Here is a 16,822-nt window from a genome sequence, read left to right on the forward strand (position 1 = left end):
GCCGCGGGGAAAGCGGGTTCGGTCTGGGGTGCTGGCACTAATACTGTGGGCAGACGGGGACGCGGCAGGCACTCTCTGGGTGGTCCTGTGGGGACAAGTCACGACGCACTATTCAGAGTAACGACCCAGGAAGCTCCCACTCCAAACTAGACAGAACTTGCTATGCCCACTTTTTTTTAAGGGCAATAAGAACTTTTTATTATTATTTCTTTTCTTTTTTTAAAAAATTTAACACCCGGCCAGTGTGGCTCAGTAGTCGAGCATCAACCCATGAGCCAGGAGGTCATGGTTGGATTCCCGGTCAGGGCACATGCCTGGGCTGCAGGCTCTATCCCCAGTGTGGGGCGTGCAGGAGGCAGCTGATCAATGTTTCTCTCTCATCACTGATGTTTCTATCTCTCTCTCCCTCTCCCTTCCTCTCTCTAAAATCAATAAAAACATTTAAAAAACTCTTTAACAAACAAAATGAAATGCAGCCAGCACGTTACCCGGGTCGGTAAGCTTCGGAGCCATCTTTAATGGTTGGCAGTGTGACTTTGATCGGGTGACCGGAGGCGGACATGGACTTCTGGTGGCGGGGCCGTGCCGAGGGGACAGCAGGGGCCACGGCGGAGCCGGCAGAAGACAAGCTGCTGGCTGACATCTCCGTGAGGCTTTCCACATGGAACAGAAACACAGAGAGGCGGCAGGTCACTAACATTTAAGAACTACATTTTTTAAAGTAAACTGACTAACACCTTTCATGACTGCAACACTTAAAAGAAGTTAGCTCTAATGGCATGATTAGTGACCCACAAGTCAATGTTCTTGGGAACGATGTATAGGGTGAACTGACCATCACCTTCCATGGGAAATCAGGACCTCACCCACACTTACCCTCCTTCTGTGAGTGATTCGGAGACGGTCTGGAATGATTTTTATGGATAAAATGACTGTGACTGGAGATATTTTTCCCTTTCCAAAAGTCACAGTGTGGTGTGATGTGTTGCTTTGGGCCACTGCCCGTTATACAAAAAGAATTCATAATTATAGCAAAAATGCTATTGCTGGAAGTATGATTAAAACACTTTCCGTTCCTATCATGAATCAATAGGTTAACTGTTGCAGATTAAAGAAACTCCAGATGAGGGCTTAGTACAGGAAAAATAAAAATTCAGATATTAATCCCCAACTATTCTTTTAACCCAAGGGATCTTCAGTCCAAGGAGATCCATTTCTGTGACATACAGTGTCTACTAACTGAGAGGAAGCAAATGTAAGAATGGTCTGTGCAGTCCACTGAAATAACTAAGGATGGAACTCAGCACAGAATTTTATTAGAATGAACTCCCTGCCTTTTGTATTATATTGATGAATAGTTCTCTATTATAACTCACGATGAAAAAAAGCTAAATTTTTTAAATAATAAAAATATGGTTTATCACTATTTAAAATAAAACACTGAGAATTGCTTGGTTCTCCAGGATCAGCTGAGATGGCCACATTTCTGTAGAGGAAGAAAAACCACGCCTTTGGGATCTGGATACAGTTATGACTTGAGGGAGGGGGAAAGGGAAGGAGGTAAGAAGGAAGCAGTAGGCATGTAAGAGAATGAGATCCAAATTATGAAGATCGGATTAGAGAAGATTTCAGTAGAAAATTCTCAGGTTAAGAGATTTACCTCCTGTTTTCCCTAAATATTCCCCCTAGTAAGAATGGTTGGCTGTTGCTAGGCCAGCGTGGTTCAGTGGTTGAGTATCAACCTATGAATCAGGAGATCACGGTTCAGTTTCCCAGTCAGGGCACATGCCCCAGTTGCAGGCTCGATCCCCAACAGGGGGCGTGCAGAAGGCAGCTGATCAATGATTCTCTCTCATCGTTGATGTTTCTCTCTCTCCCTCTCCCTTCCTCTCTGAAATCAATAAAAATATACTATATAAAAAAGGAATGACTGGCTGCAATCTTACTATTCTGTATTTCCTTCCCTCTTGACCCATGAGCAGGGGGTTGTAGCACAATAACAGTGGAGCCCCACCCTTCACTGGTGACTAGTACTGAACTGCATAGAAATTATTCTCAGATAAGCACTGTGATGCTTACCTGCTGTCTTTTCCATTTTGCAGGGCCATGTAGCGGTCTGTGGTCCTTTCACAGACATACGTGTTCCTTCTTGCCATGCTTCCTCCAGCGTATACGTTGTTCTTTAAAATGGAAAAGAAAAGCCATTTTAAAATCCTAGCTGCAGTTGTGGAAAGTCAAAGAAATAAATGGAAGCTGCAAATGACTCAGAAAAAACACACACATACAAACATATGGTCGGATTTTCATTGACCAGAATCTTGTATGAATGAGCCCTATGTCACACCCTCTCTCTCAGGCGGACTGTAGGTATATGAATGAGCCCTATGTCACACCCTCTCTCTCAGGTGGACTGTAGGTATATGAATGAGCCCTATGTCACACCCTCTCTCTCAGGCGGACTGTAGGTGTATGAATGAGCCCTATGTCACACCCTCTCTCTCAGGCGGACTGTAGGTATATGAATGAGCCCTATGTCACACCCTCTCTCTCAGGCGGACTGTAGGTATATGAATGAGCCCTATGTCACACCCTCTCTCTCAGGCGGACTGTAGGTATATGAATGAGCCCTATGTCACACCCTCTCTCTCAGGCGGACTGTAGGTATATGAATGAGCCCTATGTCACACCCTCTCTCTCAGGCGGACTGTAGGTATATGAATGAGCCCTATGTCACACCCTCTCTCTCAGGCGGACTGTAGGTATATGAATGAGCCCTATGTCACACCCCCTCTCTCAGGCGGACTGTAGGTGTATGAATGAGCCCTATGTCACACCCTCTCTCTCAGGCGGACTGGTAGGTATATAATGAGCCCTATGTCACACCCTCTCTCTCAGGTGGACTGTAGGTATATGAATGAGCCCTATGTCACACCCTCTCTCTCAGGTGGATTGTAGGGGTGAAAGGTGGGACACACACTTGGCCCAGCTTCAGCTCACCGCCCCAAGGCAGCAGCTGAGCAGTTGTTGGAAAGCAACTGGAAAGCTGAGTTTTTATTCTCATCTGTAAGCTGGGGGTGGGACAAGGACAGGCGAGGGGACAAAGGCAGCTTTATGGGACCAGGAATGAAAGACAACTCTACATAAATATTAGTACCAACGGGAAACCCGTGGTAGTGACCATGGCAGGCTGGCCAAGGGTAATGCTAAGGAGAATACAGCTCATGGTCAAAGGCATGCGGGGCAAGCAGTGCCACTCTGAGGATACTTCCTCATTTCAGGTTTGAGCCGGAGGCAAGCCAAGGCTGAGAAGCTCTGGAGAAAAAAGGCCTAAGTAAAAAGGGACCAATTCTTCTCACCGCCCACAGCACCCTGCCCCACCCTCCACAGTGACTAGTACTGAACTGCATAGAAATTATTCTCAAAAGGGATGAATCCCCTTCTGTGTAATCCTTACTCTAATAGACAAAACTGTCCCTATTTATTTTTGGCCGATCCAGCTTTCACGGATCTTTAAAATACATAATTAGCTTATAATGGGTTTAATCGTGAGGTCTAGCTAGAAAGTTAATAGATATATACTATATATTTTAGTGTTCTTTTCTCTCTCTTTATTCTTTCCTGCTGCCTTCCAGGAAAATGTCTCAATCTCTCTTCTAGCTCCCATTATATAATTTCTAGTTTGCTGTTTTAAGTGACTGATGTGAGCTAAATTTATAAATACTAACAGTCTGCCTTCATCGAACACCTTACTTGTAAACATAAGATTAAATGAGCCAACATAACATGAAGTACATATTACACATGGGGAAAGGAGGAGAGTTTAATGTGCCATTCTGTGGTGAGGTTCGGTGTAATGTAAGTAATTCATATTCTATCTTCTTGTTCCTCAATTGCATTTACGAGAAGCTTGGCCCTTTTTGCATGTTCTTGAAACGCACGATTCGCTTTAAAATTGTGAAACATTAAAAAAAAAATCTTTAAACGAAAACTCCTGACAACAGATGACCACCCCAAGCTGCACAGACCCGACGGTCCACTCACGCTCGGGATAGTGGACGCCTTTTTCCTCTCCGGCCCCACGAGCGGGCTGGTGGTCACCTCGCTCTTCGATCCCACGGTCGTGCTGCCGAGTTTGCGCGCTGCCCCGTCCTTGTCCCACTCGTCTTTCTGCTCACTCTCCACGCTGTTGGCCTGAGGCCTCTTTGTGTACGATACGGCCGCGGAGATGGATGGGCCAGCTATAATTAAAAAAAAAAAAAAAAGCCCAATGAGCTACAAAACAATTGACTTAACTTCTCCTTACGAACAAATACTCTGTGTTAAAAATATCTTTATTTGCATATTTTCACTCTGAAGGAAGATGAAACTGTTTAATTACAAAAATCAGGCTGGTCCCTGCAGAGGGGATGCTATTTGTCATTCACTGACAGAGCCTGCGGTGACAGGGGTGACACAGGCACATGAAGGTGTGAATGTATGATGCCTAGAAAACACGATCTGGATGGAATCGGTCTGTTTGCACTGATTTGACTTTTCCCCCACCATGATCGCTAAAGCGCCGCTGCTTCTGATTGGCCGAGATGCTCCTCTGGACCTTCAGGTGAGCGGGGGACTGGAGGGTGCTGTTGTTTAGGTCACTACTGGGCCGCGACCTCTGACTCAAGTTTCCACTGGATAATGACTCACCGCCTTCAAACTGCAAGAAGAAGAAAGACCACCAGGGTTTCAAAACACTAAAATGTTTATGCAAACGATATGCACTCTGGATTTTTTCTCATCTATTCCAAGCCATACAAGGAGTAGTCAGAACTTAAAAAACAAAAATAATTTGGGTGCAGAACTGCAAGCTGGCAAACAGGAAGGAAAGGAAAAGGCTTTGGAGCCTTAGTGTAGTTAAAACACTACACTAATAATTGCTACCAATCATTGAATGGCAGTTATAGATTGTGCTTAGCTCTTTATATTGGTTACTTTGTTTAATCATTACAAAAAAACCTATGATTTATTAATCTGCACTTTATAGATGGAAAAATTGAGATTAAGAGAGTCAACAGAGCCCAGCTGGCATGGCTCAGTGGTTGAGAGTCAACCTATGAACCAGGAGGTTGCGGTTGGATTCCTGGTCAGAGCACATGCCCAGGTTGCGGGCTCAATCCCCAGCAGGGGGGCATGCAGGAGGCAGCCGAAAGATGATTCTCTCTTATCATTGATGTCTCTCTCTCTCTCTCTCTCTCTCTCTCTCTCTCCCTTCCCCCACCCCCTCTCTCTCTCCCTCCCTCCCTCACTCCCTCTATCTTCCTCTCTGAAATCAATAAAAATACATATGGGTCCCTAAGAGTCAAGGGACATCTCTGAATTCAAAGTCAAGGTAAAATCTAAAAGTTTAACTTTATATGCACACGTGTGTGCATGGATTTCTTCGTTTTGTTTTCTCTACCACATTTACAGAACCAGGTTTGGTTTATTGGCTCTGATCAAGAAATTGCACCTACGTAGAACTAAGTGAGGTATTGGGGATCGAAACATTACCCCTCTCTCTAACATAAAAGATGTTTGTTCACTGAATCCCCGGCATCCCAATGGGTATCCTGAACTCATGTGTAAAGATGCCAATGACAAACAGCAGGGTGATACTGATGAAATGATAATAGATGCCAGCGAACACAGGGCACACAGGAACCGTTGTAAGGACTTCAGGAGCATTAATTCATTTGACCCTCAATGACCCTAAATCAGCCGAATGCACTGCTTCCCTAACAGTTACTATCTAACTACAAATTATTTCAGTCTATTTTATAAAATGCCCCTCACAGATGTCAAATTTTCAACAAACCTTCAATGTTTTAGGCTCTGTTCTTGACACTCGATTTAACTCTTATATCTGCCGTCCCAAAGGGCTCAATCACCATCTGCATACAGCTACTTCCTAAATCTAGCTCACGACAGATCTGTCCCAGCCTCAAGAATTCCCAACTGAATGCATCAAAGCCACTCAACACTCTATAAAGTACAATGTCACCAACTTTTTTCTGGGTCCCCACCTATACAAATCATTGGAGACATGATCTACACTTGGTGGTAAACGCTGTCACTTCCTCGTTTTGGTCACTGTCTTTTCTGCACACCCAGAGGTACCATGCTACCTTTGGCAGGGCTGTTGCATTTGGGTGCACAACTCTAGGGGGCGCCATCTCAAAGCCTAGACTGTGAATGGTACTCCTTGGGGCTAAGGCACCAGGCCTGCTTTTTCATAATAGAATCTCTTGGTACTCAGAGATGAAATGGGTTCATAACTTAGCACCTTTTGAGTTTTGAATTCTAACACATAAGAAATGGTAGGGTCTTTATGTTATTTCTGATACCACACAGAATATATCTGCTAACTTTATATCTTACTAGAGGTCTGGTGCACGGATTCGTGCACTGGTGGGGTCCCTCAGCCTGGCCTGGGGCTCTCCGACATCCCCCGAGGGGTCCCATATTGCAAGAGGGTGCAGGCCAGGCTGAGGGACTCCACAGGTGCACGATCGGGGCTGGGGAGGGACTGAGGGAGGGCTACAGGGCGTGTCCGGGCCGTCTCGCCCAGTCCTGATCTGCCTGACCCCCACAGCAAGCTAACCTACGATTAGTGTCTGCCCCCTGGTGGTCAGTGCGCATCATAGCTACCGGTCAAACAGTCGAATGGTTGTTTAGGCTTTTATATATATAGATACTTAGCCATCACTAGCTCAAAAAATGATTTATATTAATCTAAAAATGTGAAAAACTTACTTCAGGTGGTTTTCTACCTAGAAGAATGTAAGTAGCCATGACTTCATCATATTTCTGATTTATTAAGGCGTCATTTATCTCATCTCGTGCGAAACCCATGGTGACCATGACATCTGGAAATTTGAAAAAAATGCAAATTTTATGAAAATGGGTTTATTTTAGTAAGCAAATGAATAAAAATTGGCCAAGCTTGCCAACATTAGATATGAAAACTAAGTTCTAAAATTTTAAAGTGGAATATCAATTATAAAGACTTTCGGATTATTAACACATGGACACCGTATATTCAGATACTGTATGTTCACGATTTTTCATGCAGAGACTATCTATATCATGAGTTACAAACGATTGGGCCCATTCCCTTTCTCATTGCCTAGCACATTCCCAAGCTGAATTCCTCTGTCCATCCAGACTCACAATATCTGTCTGTGACACACAAAATCCCTTTTTCCTCTGTCTCTCAACACACCCTCAGCCTCCCATGGAGTGGTCTCTCCCATCTCTGAACACTCTCTGCTTTCTGATCTGAAGGCAGGCTGAGTCCTCCTTGGGAGGCTAGAATTCCACAGTTGTCCTGAGCAGAGTCCTAACACCCTAGAATGTTCCTCCCTTTGTCTTTAAGCCAGACAGGAGCACAGCTGAGATGACTCTGTTTTGAGTTCCTAAAGGCTGTGGGAAGGGAGAGAGTAACAAAGAAAACAGTTTGGCAGCAGTTTGGGGCTGGGCAGGGAGGGTGGACGCTGATGAGACACAGAAAACACAAAGTGAGGGGCCCTATTAGCTCAGGGCCTCTGTTTTTGGTTGAAATACATGCTATGTTTTGCTGATATCAGTCTGATCGATGCTGAATCAGTCATTCCTCCTGTTAGAAATTGCTGAAAGGAAAGAATGAGATTTATCGACATCATTTTAATTTGTGTTTCACTGTTGCCAACACTTGAATTAGATTATAATATGCATGAGAACAAACTAAGGAACTTGAAATTTGCAGTGCTTGGTGTATATCCGGGGAAAGAAAAGATGATAGAGCAGGTGTTTTTCAAATAAAAATGGCTTTCTATTTATATTGTTAAATGCTATTCTGGTAGACGAAAGGACCCTTACTTACAGCCTGGGGTCAGCACCTCTCACAGCATTTAAGTACTTACCTATCCTTTTTGTGTCATTGAAATCTGGTTCAGGCTCAGTATACGGCTTTAGTTCTTCTTCTTCGTGACCAACATTCATCCACCGATCTTTCATTATTTGCTAGGAAATAATTTCTACATTATGTTTGGCCAACCAGAACACTCAACCATTTCAAAATGAGAGACAATAGTCAAACAGGATTCCAAACTTAACAAAAGAAAGTTTACTTCAGCTACCACTGCCTATAGACAAAAATGACTGCTTGCTGGGACATTCTAACAAATTAATTCATGCAGATGAATGGTGAGGAAGTAAGCAAATGAGCAATGGAAATACACACCTTACACTTAGGTGTACAGAGAAAAGAGATGGACTTTGGAATGGCCAGATGGAAATAACTTTTCTTAAATAGGTTCCACTTTTTAAAGCCCATCATGTGCTTCTGAGTTTATATTTTCCTTTTCTAAGAAGAGGTTATTAGTAGGAGGAGGAGGAATGGCAGTACCATCACTGGTACTAGCCAGACATCAGTAAGATGCTTAAGATTATCTGAGCTACAGCTAAAAAGGTGTTAAAATACTTTTTGAGAATTACCAAAGAGGACAGAGAAAGGGCAAAAAGGAGGAGTCTTGCTTTTGCTCAAATTTTGCATTGTTTTGAAAGGTAACAGTTCATCCTAGTTCAAGACTGGAAAGAGATGGAATCGCCCAGAAGTTTTTCAGTTTCTCTCTAATAAAAAACCTAGATGCATAAAAATTCAGATAACCAGGATATAAAAATAAAAACAAGTTAAACCTGGAGCACAAAAACGACTTACTTCCAAGCTGCCTCTTTTAATGGGATTCAGCACTAATAATTTCTTCAGAAGGTTTTCACAGTCGGTGGACATATAGAAGGGGATGCGGTATTTCCCGCGTAATACTCGCTCCCGGAGTTCCTGAACAAACAAAAGAAAGCACTGAGGACTGGCGTTTGCAAGGACCCTGCGTGGGGATAGCACGTGAACGTCAAAGTCAGCCGATACCTTCAGATTCTGGCCGTCAAACGGCAGGGAGCCGCTGACCAGCGTGTAGAGAATGACGCCCAGGCTCCACACGTCCACCTCGGGCCCGTCGTACTTCTTCCCCTGGAAGAGCTCGGGAGCGGCGTAGGGGGGGCTTCCGCAAAATGTGTCCAATTTGTTCCCGACTGTAAACTCGTTACTAAAACCAAAGTCAGCAATTTTAATATTCATGTCAGCATCAAGGAGAAGGTTTTCAGCCTAAGAGGAAAATAATAAAAAGGACAATGTAAAGAGCCTACATAACATCACACGGCCATTATCACTCTTCCAGATCCCAGACCTGTCTCTCCTGCCTCGTGTTTTCCGAGGTAACAGCTAATGGAGAAGCCCAGCAGGTAGGTGCATGTGTACCTGCTCGGAATTCCATCTACAGAGGCTGCATTTTAGCACCATACAAGGAGAGCTCTCATTTGTATGCTTATCTGTAGCTGTTTCAAACCCTTTTTTTCCTTCAAGATAATATCCTAGAACTGTATTTTATTTTTTTTTAAAATTTTTGTATTGATTTCAGAGAAGAAGGGAGAGGAAGAGATATAAACATCAATGATGAGAGAGAATCACTGATTGACTGCCTCCTGCCCGCCCCTAACTGGGGATTGAGCCCACAATCCAGGCATGTGCCCTTGCCCTGAATCAACCCCGGGACCCTTCAGTCCGCGGGCTGACACTATCCACTGAGCCAAACCAGCTAGGGCAAGGAACTGTATCTTAATATGACCTAGTCAAAAGAACATCAATCAAATAACACTGATCCGTTTGGGTCTTAAACCAACAAGTTTACCCAACAGCACTCTACTTCAGTAGAGGACCACTGGTTAACACAAGGCTAATACCTACAGTAACTGCCAATCAGGGCTTCTGTGACTACTGAGCTCAATCCATTGCCCTCTGAGAGCATGCTTCCTCCACAGAGTTCTGTTCTCTCAGTAACACAGTACAATGCAATACAGGCTCCATTAGAGCGTGTCTGCTTTAAGCTTCCTTTTGCTGTTTTCAACTAGATTCTCTTCTGGAGGTATATTATGGTAGAAAGTAGTGATTCTCCCCGCAACCCTAGCCTCCCAATGTTTGAGATACTGGTTTTCCAAAATCCTAAATCAGAATCACTCAAAGAAAAAGTTTTAAATGTGTCTTTGAGCTTTAATGTAAAGAATGAGAACTGACTCATATTAGACTAACCTGAATTTGTGCCCAGACCTTGCTTCTGACTGAAGTGGACTTTAGACATTTTTAGTTTGGGACAAAGTTTACATTTATCTATAAAACAAGCTATTCATGGCGAATCAAATCCTCTAGCCTTTAATGCTAGCTGACTACTCATATCTTTTATTTTCTCAGTGACAAAATTGCCTCTCATAAAATTGCTGTGAAGATTAAATAAAAACTAATTTCTTTGTATAGTGCCGGGTCAATGAGGCAACCAAACATAGCTATATTATTATAAACCATCCATTAATAATTAAAATTTTTATGTTATAAAATCAGGGCTTACCTTAAGATCACGGTGAACAATGCACTTTTGATGACAATACTGTACAGCGGATACAATCTGAAATGAATATTTGGATAAAAGATTAAAAAATTATTTTATGGTAAAAGAAAAAATCACAATTTCCCCCAATTATCACCTCCAATTTAGATTACTAGCTTGAATTTCAAAGTAACATTTAATAATCTCAATGTTCCTTTAGTTCAGAAAACTATACATATGAAAGTTAGAGTGGTGAAACTCACCCTTAAACGTAGAAAATACTAAAAAGTAGAATTCTCTTGCTAAAATATTTTTGTCTGAGTTGTGAAGATTTTTATGGGTTGTTATATTTCTCTGTTTACATGATCAAATGTGTACAATTGATAGTTTGGGTCAAATGGTTTATTTATTCGAGTGTTGTAATAAGAGCTCTGGCAAACATGAAGCAGTATTCCAAGATAGTTGGTTCAAGTTCAAAAAGCAAAACTCTATTTTAGGAATTATATCAAATGTGTTCAACACATGTTTCTTCAGTGAGGACAACTGACTAAGAACTTAGCCCGTGGGGTATTTAGCAACATCCTTTGTGTTCATGTACAAAGAAATGTGAAAAATGTACCTTAAAAATAAACCCAATTATCAAAAGAAAAGATTAAAAAGTGAAAGTTAATCTTAAACTTGTCACTAATTCAGGTGGGCTAAATATTCTACACTGTAACTAGATTTTGTATGCAGTGAAGATTTTCAACCATTACATAGGGCTCTCTGGGGACAAGGTCTAAACAGGGAGGAACCCAACAGATTAAGAGCCAGAGAAACAAATGATAAATCGGTTATAGCAATTCTTTCATAGTTTTTAAATACAGAATTGGAAAGATTCTGATAGCAATCACGTAAGCATGTTTTTATTGATTTTTTTTTTTTTGAGAGACAAAGAGGAACATCGATGTGATAGAGAAACATTGATCGGTTGCCTCCTGCACACAGGATCAAACCACAACCTGGGTATGTGCCCTGACCAGAATTGAATCAGCAACCTTTTGATGCGTGGGATGACACTCATCCAACTAAGCCACCCCAACCCGGACTAAGAGCTATTTTGTACATATAGTTATATCTGCTGTCTAGGAGGACAACCGTTGTAATACACAGCAGAACATTCAATTCTGTGGATTCAGGTAAATGTAAACACAGTCTGAATGCTGAATATTGGTTAGGCACTTACAAATGGAGATAGCAATGAGATTTCTGAAAGGCTAAAGGTGATGTGAAGTATGACCATGCTAACAGGAATATGGGTTAAAAAAAACCAACAACTTCTAAGTAATAGATGTGAAACTGATGGTTCAGTATTCTAAAGTTATCCTGATGTATATTAAAATGGTTCAAAGACAGAGAAGACATGAATTCAAAACAAAACCAACACACAATGAGCAATATGTAGTTCAATTAAATTTATTTTGAGCCAATAGTCAGTTTATTGAGTACCTACTATGTGCAAGAAAATGTGCTAGGGAAACACAAAAATTAACACTGCATGGATCCTGCCCTTACGTAGCTGGCAGACTGATTAGGAGTAGAAAACATGTATACAGGTAACCATAAAACAAGGCAGAATCATAGAAGAAGAAGTACAAAGAAGTGAGGAAATCCAAAAAAATAAAGAATCGTTAGGAATGCCTCCTGGAGTTGGTGATAACTGAGCGAGGCCATCCTTGAAGGGCAGCAATATTTTAGAACGTGGAGATTTGGTGATGAGGGGAGGCTGGTAAGGGGCTGAAATGCACACTCTTTGAAAAGTTGGGGGGAAATGGTCCTACTACACCTTGGTAGGCTGGCAAGTCTCTGAGTTCCAAACTAAGCAGGTCCTACGTAACCACTGTATGTTTTCTGAGCAGAAAGATGACGACGGAGAATGATCACTTTGAAGCGTGAGTCCCTCAAATAGAGCAGAACCTGACAATGAATATTTGTAGCATGTTCTCTTAAGCAATCTGTTTCAAAATTCTAATATCCAATGTTCACTGATATATGTTGATTAGCCAAGAGATATGCACATTCATATATAGATATTAGTAAATCTTACTGAACATAATACATGGGCTGTAGTATGTTCATGCTGTAAGGCTATAATTGTATCATGGATGACAGAAATGTGCTGATAATGATATTATCTTTTTCGAGTCCCTATGTCTTGACACAGTGAAGGAGGCACGCTATAGATAATGACTTGGTTACCACACATGCACGTCACATTAGACAGAACAATCTCCAGGTTCTATAGGCACTTCTGAAATAAAAATCCCCTGGGCCTTAACACATTCGGAATGGAAAGATAATTAAAGAGAATGTTCCATGTGAAGCATTCATTCTCCCCAAACTCTTTGACCTCTGACCTCTAGCAGTCAAACATGGTGGTTTAGAGTATTCACCACACTCATCTAGCCAGGTACAATTTCTGATGTGAAAGAAATTCTGGCTTCAGACTCACTGCAAGAACCCCACCCACAAGTCCAGGTTGTACTGCATTGTTCTAAGGCCAGACCCTCCCATCTCAAAACATCCATAAATGGGATGCAGGGATTTCTTTAAGGTTCTTCTGCTATAGATCATGCAAACATGAATTATTTTTTAAAATATATTTTATTGATTTTTTACAGAGAGGAAGGGAGAGGGATAGAGAGTTAGAAACATCGATGAGAGAGAAACATCAATCAGCTGCCTCCTGCACACCTCCCACTGGGGATGTGCCCACAACCAAGGTACATACCCTTGACCGGAATTGAACCTGGGACCCTTTAGTCTTTCAGGCTGACGCTCTATCCACTGAGCCAAACCAGCCAGGGCCAAACATGAATTATTGTCAGCCCTGCACTGCTCCTAAGACCAGGCATGGAAGTGTTTTGCTGTGAGATGCAACTGCTAGGGTCACTTTGCAATTAGTTATTAAGTGGGTCAGGAATTCCTAAGCTTTAGTTGCCTTCGTATTGGAAGAGCTGAGTCAATGCTATAATTTTCTTGCAGGCCATCAAATCCTAAGGAATGCAGAGGCATTGTCTGACCAATGTTTGCTCAAGTGGCCTTGTGCAGGGTCTTTGCTATATCCAACTGTAGAATCAAGGGCACATACAGGGTTGGCAAAATTAGGTTTACAGTTGTGAGCATGTGAAACACAAGAGTTTATTCTTATATTATTCTTGACTAATTATTGTATTACTTATTTGTATTACACCTGGAAACCTACTTTTGCCCACCTCTGTATAAACGGTTGGAGAAGTCCTAAAGAAAAGGGGCAGAAAAAAACTTGTTTAGCTTTAAAAATATATATATGTTTTTATTGATTTTAGAGAGAGAGGAAAGAAGAGGGAGAGAGAGAAACATCGATGGATCAGTTGCCTCCTACACACCCTCTTCTGGAATTGAGCCATTATTCTTGATTAATTATTGTATTACTTATCTGTATTACACCTGGAAACCTACTTTTGCCCACCCCTGTATAAACGGTTGGAGAAGTCCTAAAGAAAAGGGGCAGAAAAAAACTTGTTTAGCGTTAAAAAAATATATATGTTTTTATTGATTTTAGAGAGAGAGGAAAGAAGAGGGAGAGAGAGAAACATCGATGGATCAGTTGCCTCCTACACACCCTCTTCTGGAATTGAGCCCACAATCCAATTTCAGTGAACATCAGATATTAGAATTTTGAAGCAGATCGCTTAAGAAAACATGCTACAGATATTCATTGTCAGGTTCTGCTGTATTTGGGAGACTCACGCTTCAAAGTGATCATTCTCCGTCATCATCCTTCTGCCCAGAAAACCTGTAATGGTTACACATGCATGTGCCCTGACCACGAGTTGAACAGAACCCTGTTAACTTTTTGGTTCAGCATGCTCCACATTGATCACTGAGTGAGGTGGTTTTGTGAAACCTCTGTTGTTACATGACTATTTGGAACACAACGTGCAAAATGCTTTCTGCATTTTAAACTGTTTTAAAAACAATTTACAATTTATTAATGTGTCATGTCTATAGTAATTTATATAGTATACTACTTTAATCCCTTTATTCTTAAAAATTAAATCTTAGATCAACTTAAATTACTTTTTCTTATTTTTGTCATTTCTGTAACAAGTCATATTCAGAAAATGCAACTATCTTACCACATTCTTCGGCCATATTTGCAAGGTTCCTTGCCTACCTGACTAAATAAAATTGACCATATCTTTAAATCTATAAAATATGAGTTCTAATACCAAGACATCTTTAATTATAAAAGAAAATAATACTAACACCTCTTTAAACAGTACACATATATACTGTATACATAGAGCTAATAATACTTGACAATAATTATTGGATAAAGGACTAAGTATTTCTTTTCTATCTCAGTCTAGTCTCTATTTCCAAGACTATCAAAGAGTTAACGTGTCTCACTTATTAGCATTTCACTATTTGTGATCATCTATAAGTAACCATTTGCAACTCTCTGAAATTTAAATTCAGGAAGAACAGATTTCTTTTTTCAGTTTTCCATTCATAAAAAGTGTTAGAAAGCAAGACTTTTTCTTGTTAAAAAACCACATACTCTGAAGTCCAGTTTATGACACTATCCATTGTACATCACTAAAAAGAGCAGCAAGACAAAGTTGAAAACTACTTTGCGTACCTGCCTAAATTTTGCACGGGCCTCTTTTTCTTTCATTCTTCCATGGGCAACTAAGTAATCAAATACTTCACCTGAATCGGAAAGGTAAAGCAGGCAGTAAAATATACATAAGATTTTCAATGAACAACATATGCAATGTCAAGTTTGTGGCTTGTGTCTAAAGAAGCTTCTGGCCCCCAATTTTCTGAAAGTTCTACGTAAATCACACTCTTCCATGAATAGAAAAAAAGGGGGGATTACATATAGAATTGAGTATCTGTAGCAGCTGATGATTTAGCAAAACTCTTTAAAGAACAAGTTATAAAAACATAACCAAGAAAAACTTGCTTTCTGCTTGTCAAGTCTTATGTAGAAGAATACAGTCAACTCTTTATTATCTGTTCTAATAAAGGGAACGGGCAGCACGGGCAATCAAATCACATTTGGCTTTGTATTTGGGGCCTACATTTCAAATAAAATAACAAGTCTTTTTATGTTGGATCTCTCTCTTTAAATTCATGAAGCCTTGGTCAAAGTCCATCTCACTATCGCCACACACACTGATTTCTTTCTTTTCCTTCCTATATTCTGGTTATGCCATACCCATTCCATCTATTTTGTACCTACTTATTACACAGAATTAAATCATCCTTTTGTGCATCTCCTATTACCCTAAATGAGCTTCAGACTACTTGAGCACCATGGTCATAGCCATACTTTCTTTGTATCCCCAGCTTCATGACAGAACACAAAGTGGATAGACAATACACACCTGTTGAAATAATTTAAAGACAACTAGAAACTGTAGAGATTTTCTATTAGCTCTATCACTTTATGTGTTGTGACTTTATTTTTTTCTACTCAATAACAGTAAAAGAAAAACCTCAATATTTAGTTACGATGTTTAAAATAAAACATCTCCGTATAAAGAAGAAATTATTTTTGTGTCCTTTTAATTATAATTTATACCATATAGATATATATGCATATTAAAAACTCACACAATAGCTTAAAGAGTTCTTATAAACTACAGCAAAGTGGTTAAAACTTAGACTTTAGAATCAGACCAATTTTGGTATGAATCTTGGTTTGGCCCCAAAGTAGCTATTGGGTGACTTCCTTAAGACCCAGTTTCTATCTATTGCCTATCTCACATGGCTTTTTTGAGGATTAAATGAAATAATGCATGTGCTTAGCACAGTGACTGGCATACAGTAAGCACTCAATAAATTATAGGTTTATATCTAGGTATACAGATATATTACATATACATGTATATGCAATATCAATCCTAGGATGTGAGTGAAATATTAAAAATCAAATATGTAATGGTGTACGTCAGATGAAACTAAGTCATCTACAATGTCAGGCAGCATATTACTTAAATGATTAAATGGGATGATGAAAACAGAGAAATGAATGGATGCTCTAGTTGACCCATCATAGGTAATTCTAGATACATGAGTTGAGGCTGGGAAAGATACACACACGAGTTCAAAACTTGGGACTACTCTTAGTTCTGCCTGGAACACTCAGGCCCCAAATGTTGGCATGGCTCAGTCCTTCGCTTATTATATTGTTTGTTTATGGTTTGCTTCCCCAACTAGAATGTAATCTTGAGGGCAGGGACTTAGTCTTTGCTCACCCATGTGTCCGCAGCACCCAGAATATTACCTAATACGTAGTCAACATCTAATCAATATAGTTTGTGTGAGGGAAAGGAGGAATAAACACACCACCCCAG

The 16,822-nt window shown here is 40.7% G+C and overlaps 1 protein-coding gene across 1 annotated transcript in view; it reads right to left on the reverse strand.

Moving 5' to 3' along the window:
• Nucleotides 1–16,822, reverse strand: part of MARK1 (MAP/microtubule affinity-regulating kinase 1) — a 33,050-nt gene that overhangs the window by 9,102 nt on the left and 7,126 nt on the right. The window contains exons 6-16 of the mRNA XM_014528044.1: nucleotides 15,100–15,170; nucleotides 10,455–10,511; nucleotides 8,924–9,160; nucleotides 8,717–8,836; nucleotides 7,920–8,019; nucleotides 6,772–6,884; nucleotides 4,543–4,696; nucleotides 4,042–4,238; nucleotides 2,080–2,180; nucleotides 489–653; nucleotides 2–85 (exon numbers count right to left, since the gene is read on the reverse strand). Coding sequence (XP_014383530.1) covers nucleotides 2–85; nucleotides 489–653; nucleotides 2,080–2,180; nucleotides 4,042–4,238; nucleotides 4,543–4,696; nucleotides 6,772–6,884; nucleotides 7,920–8,019; nucleotides 8,717–8,836; nucleotides 8,924–9,160; nucleotides 10,455–10,511; nucleotides 15,100–15,170 — 1,399 coding nt within the window. The remainder of the gene's footprint in view (nucleotide 1; nucleotides 86–488; nucleotides 654–2,079; nucleotides 2,181–4,041; nucleotides 4,239–4,542; nucleotides 4,697–6,771; nucleotides 6,885–7,919; nucleotides 8,020–8,716; nucleotides 8,837–8,923; nucleotides 9,161–10,454; nucleotides 10,512–15,099; nucleotides 15,171–16,822) is intronic.

The sequence above is a fragment of the Myotis brandtii genome, unplaced genomic scaffold (assembly GCF_000412655.1).
Source record: "Myotis brandtii unplaced genomic scaffold, ASM41265v1 scaffold612, whole genome shotgun sequence".
Lineage (NCBI taxonomy): Eukaryota > Metazoa > Chordata > Mammalia > Chiroptera > Vespertilionidae > Myotis > Myotis brandtii.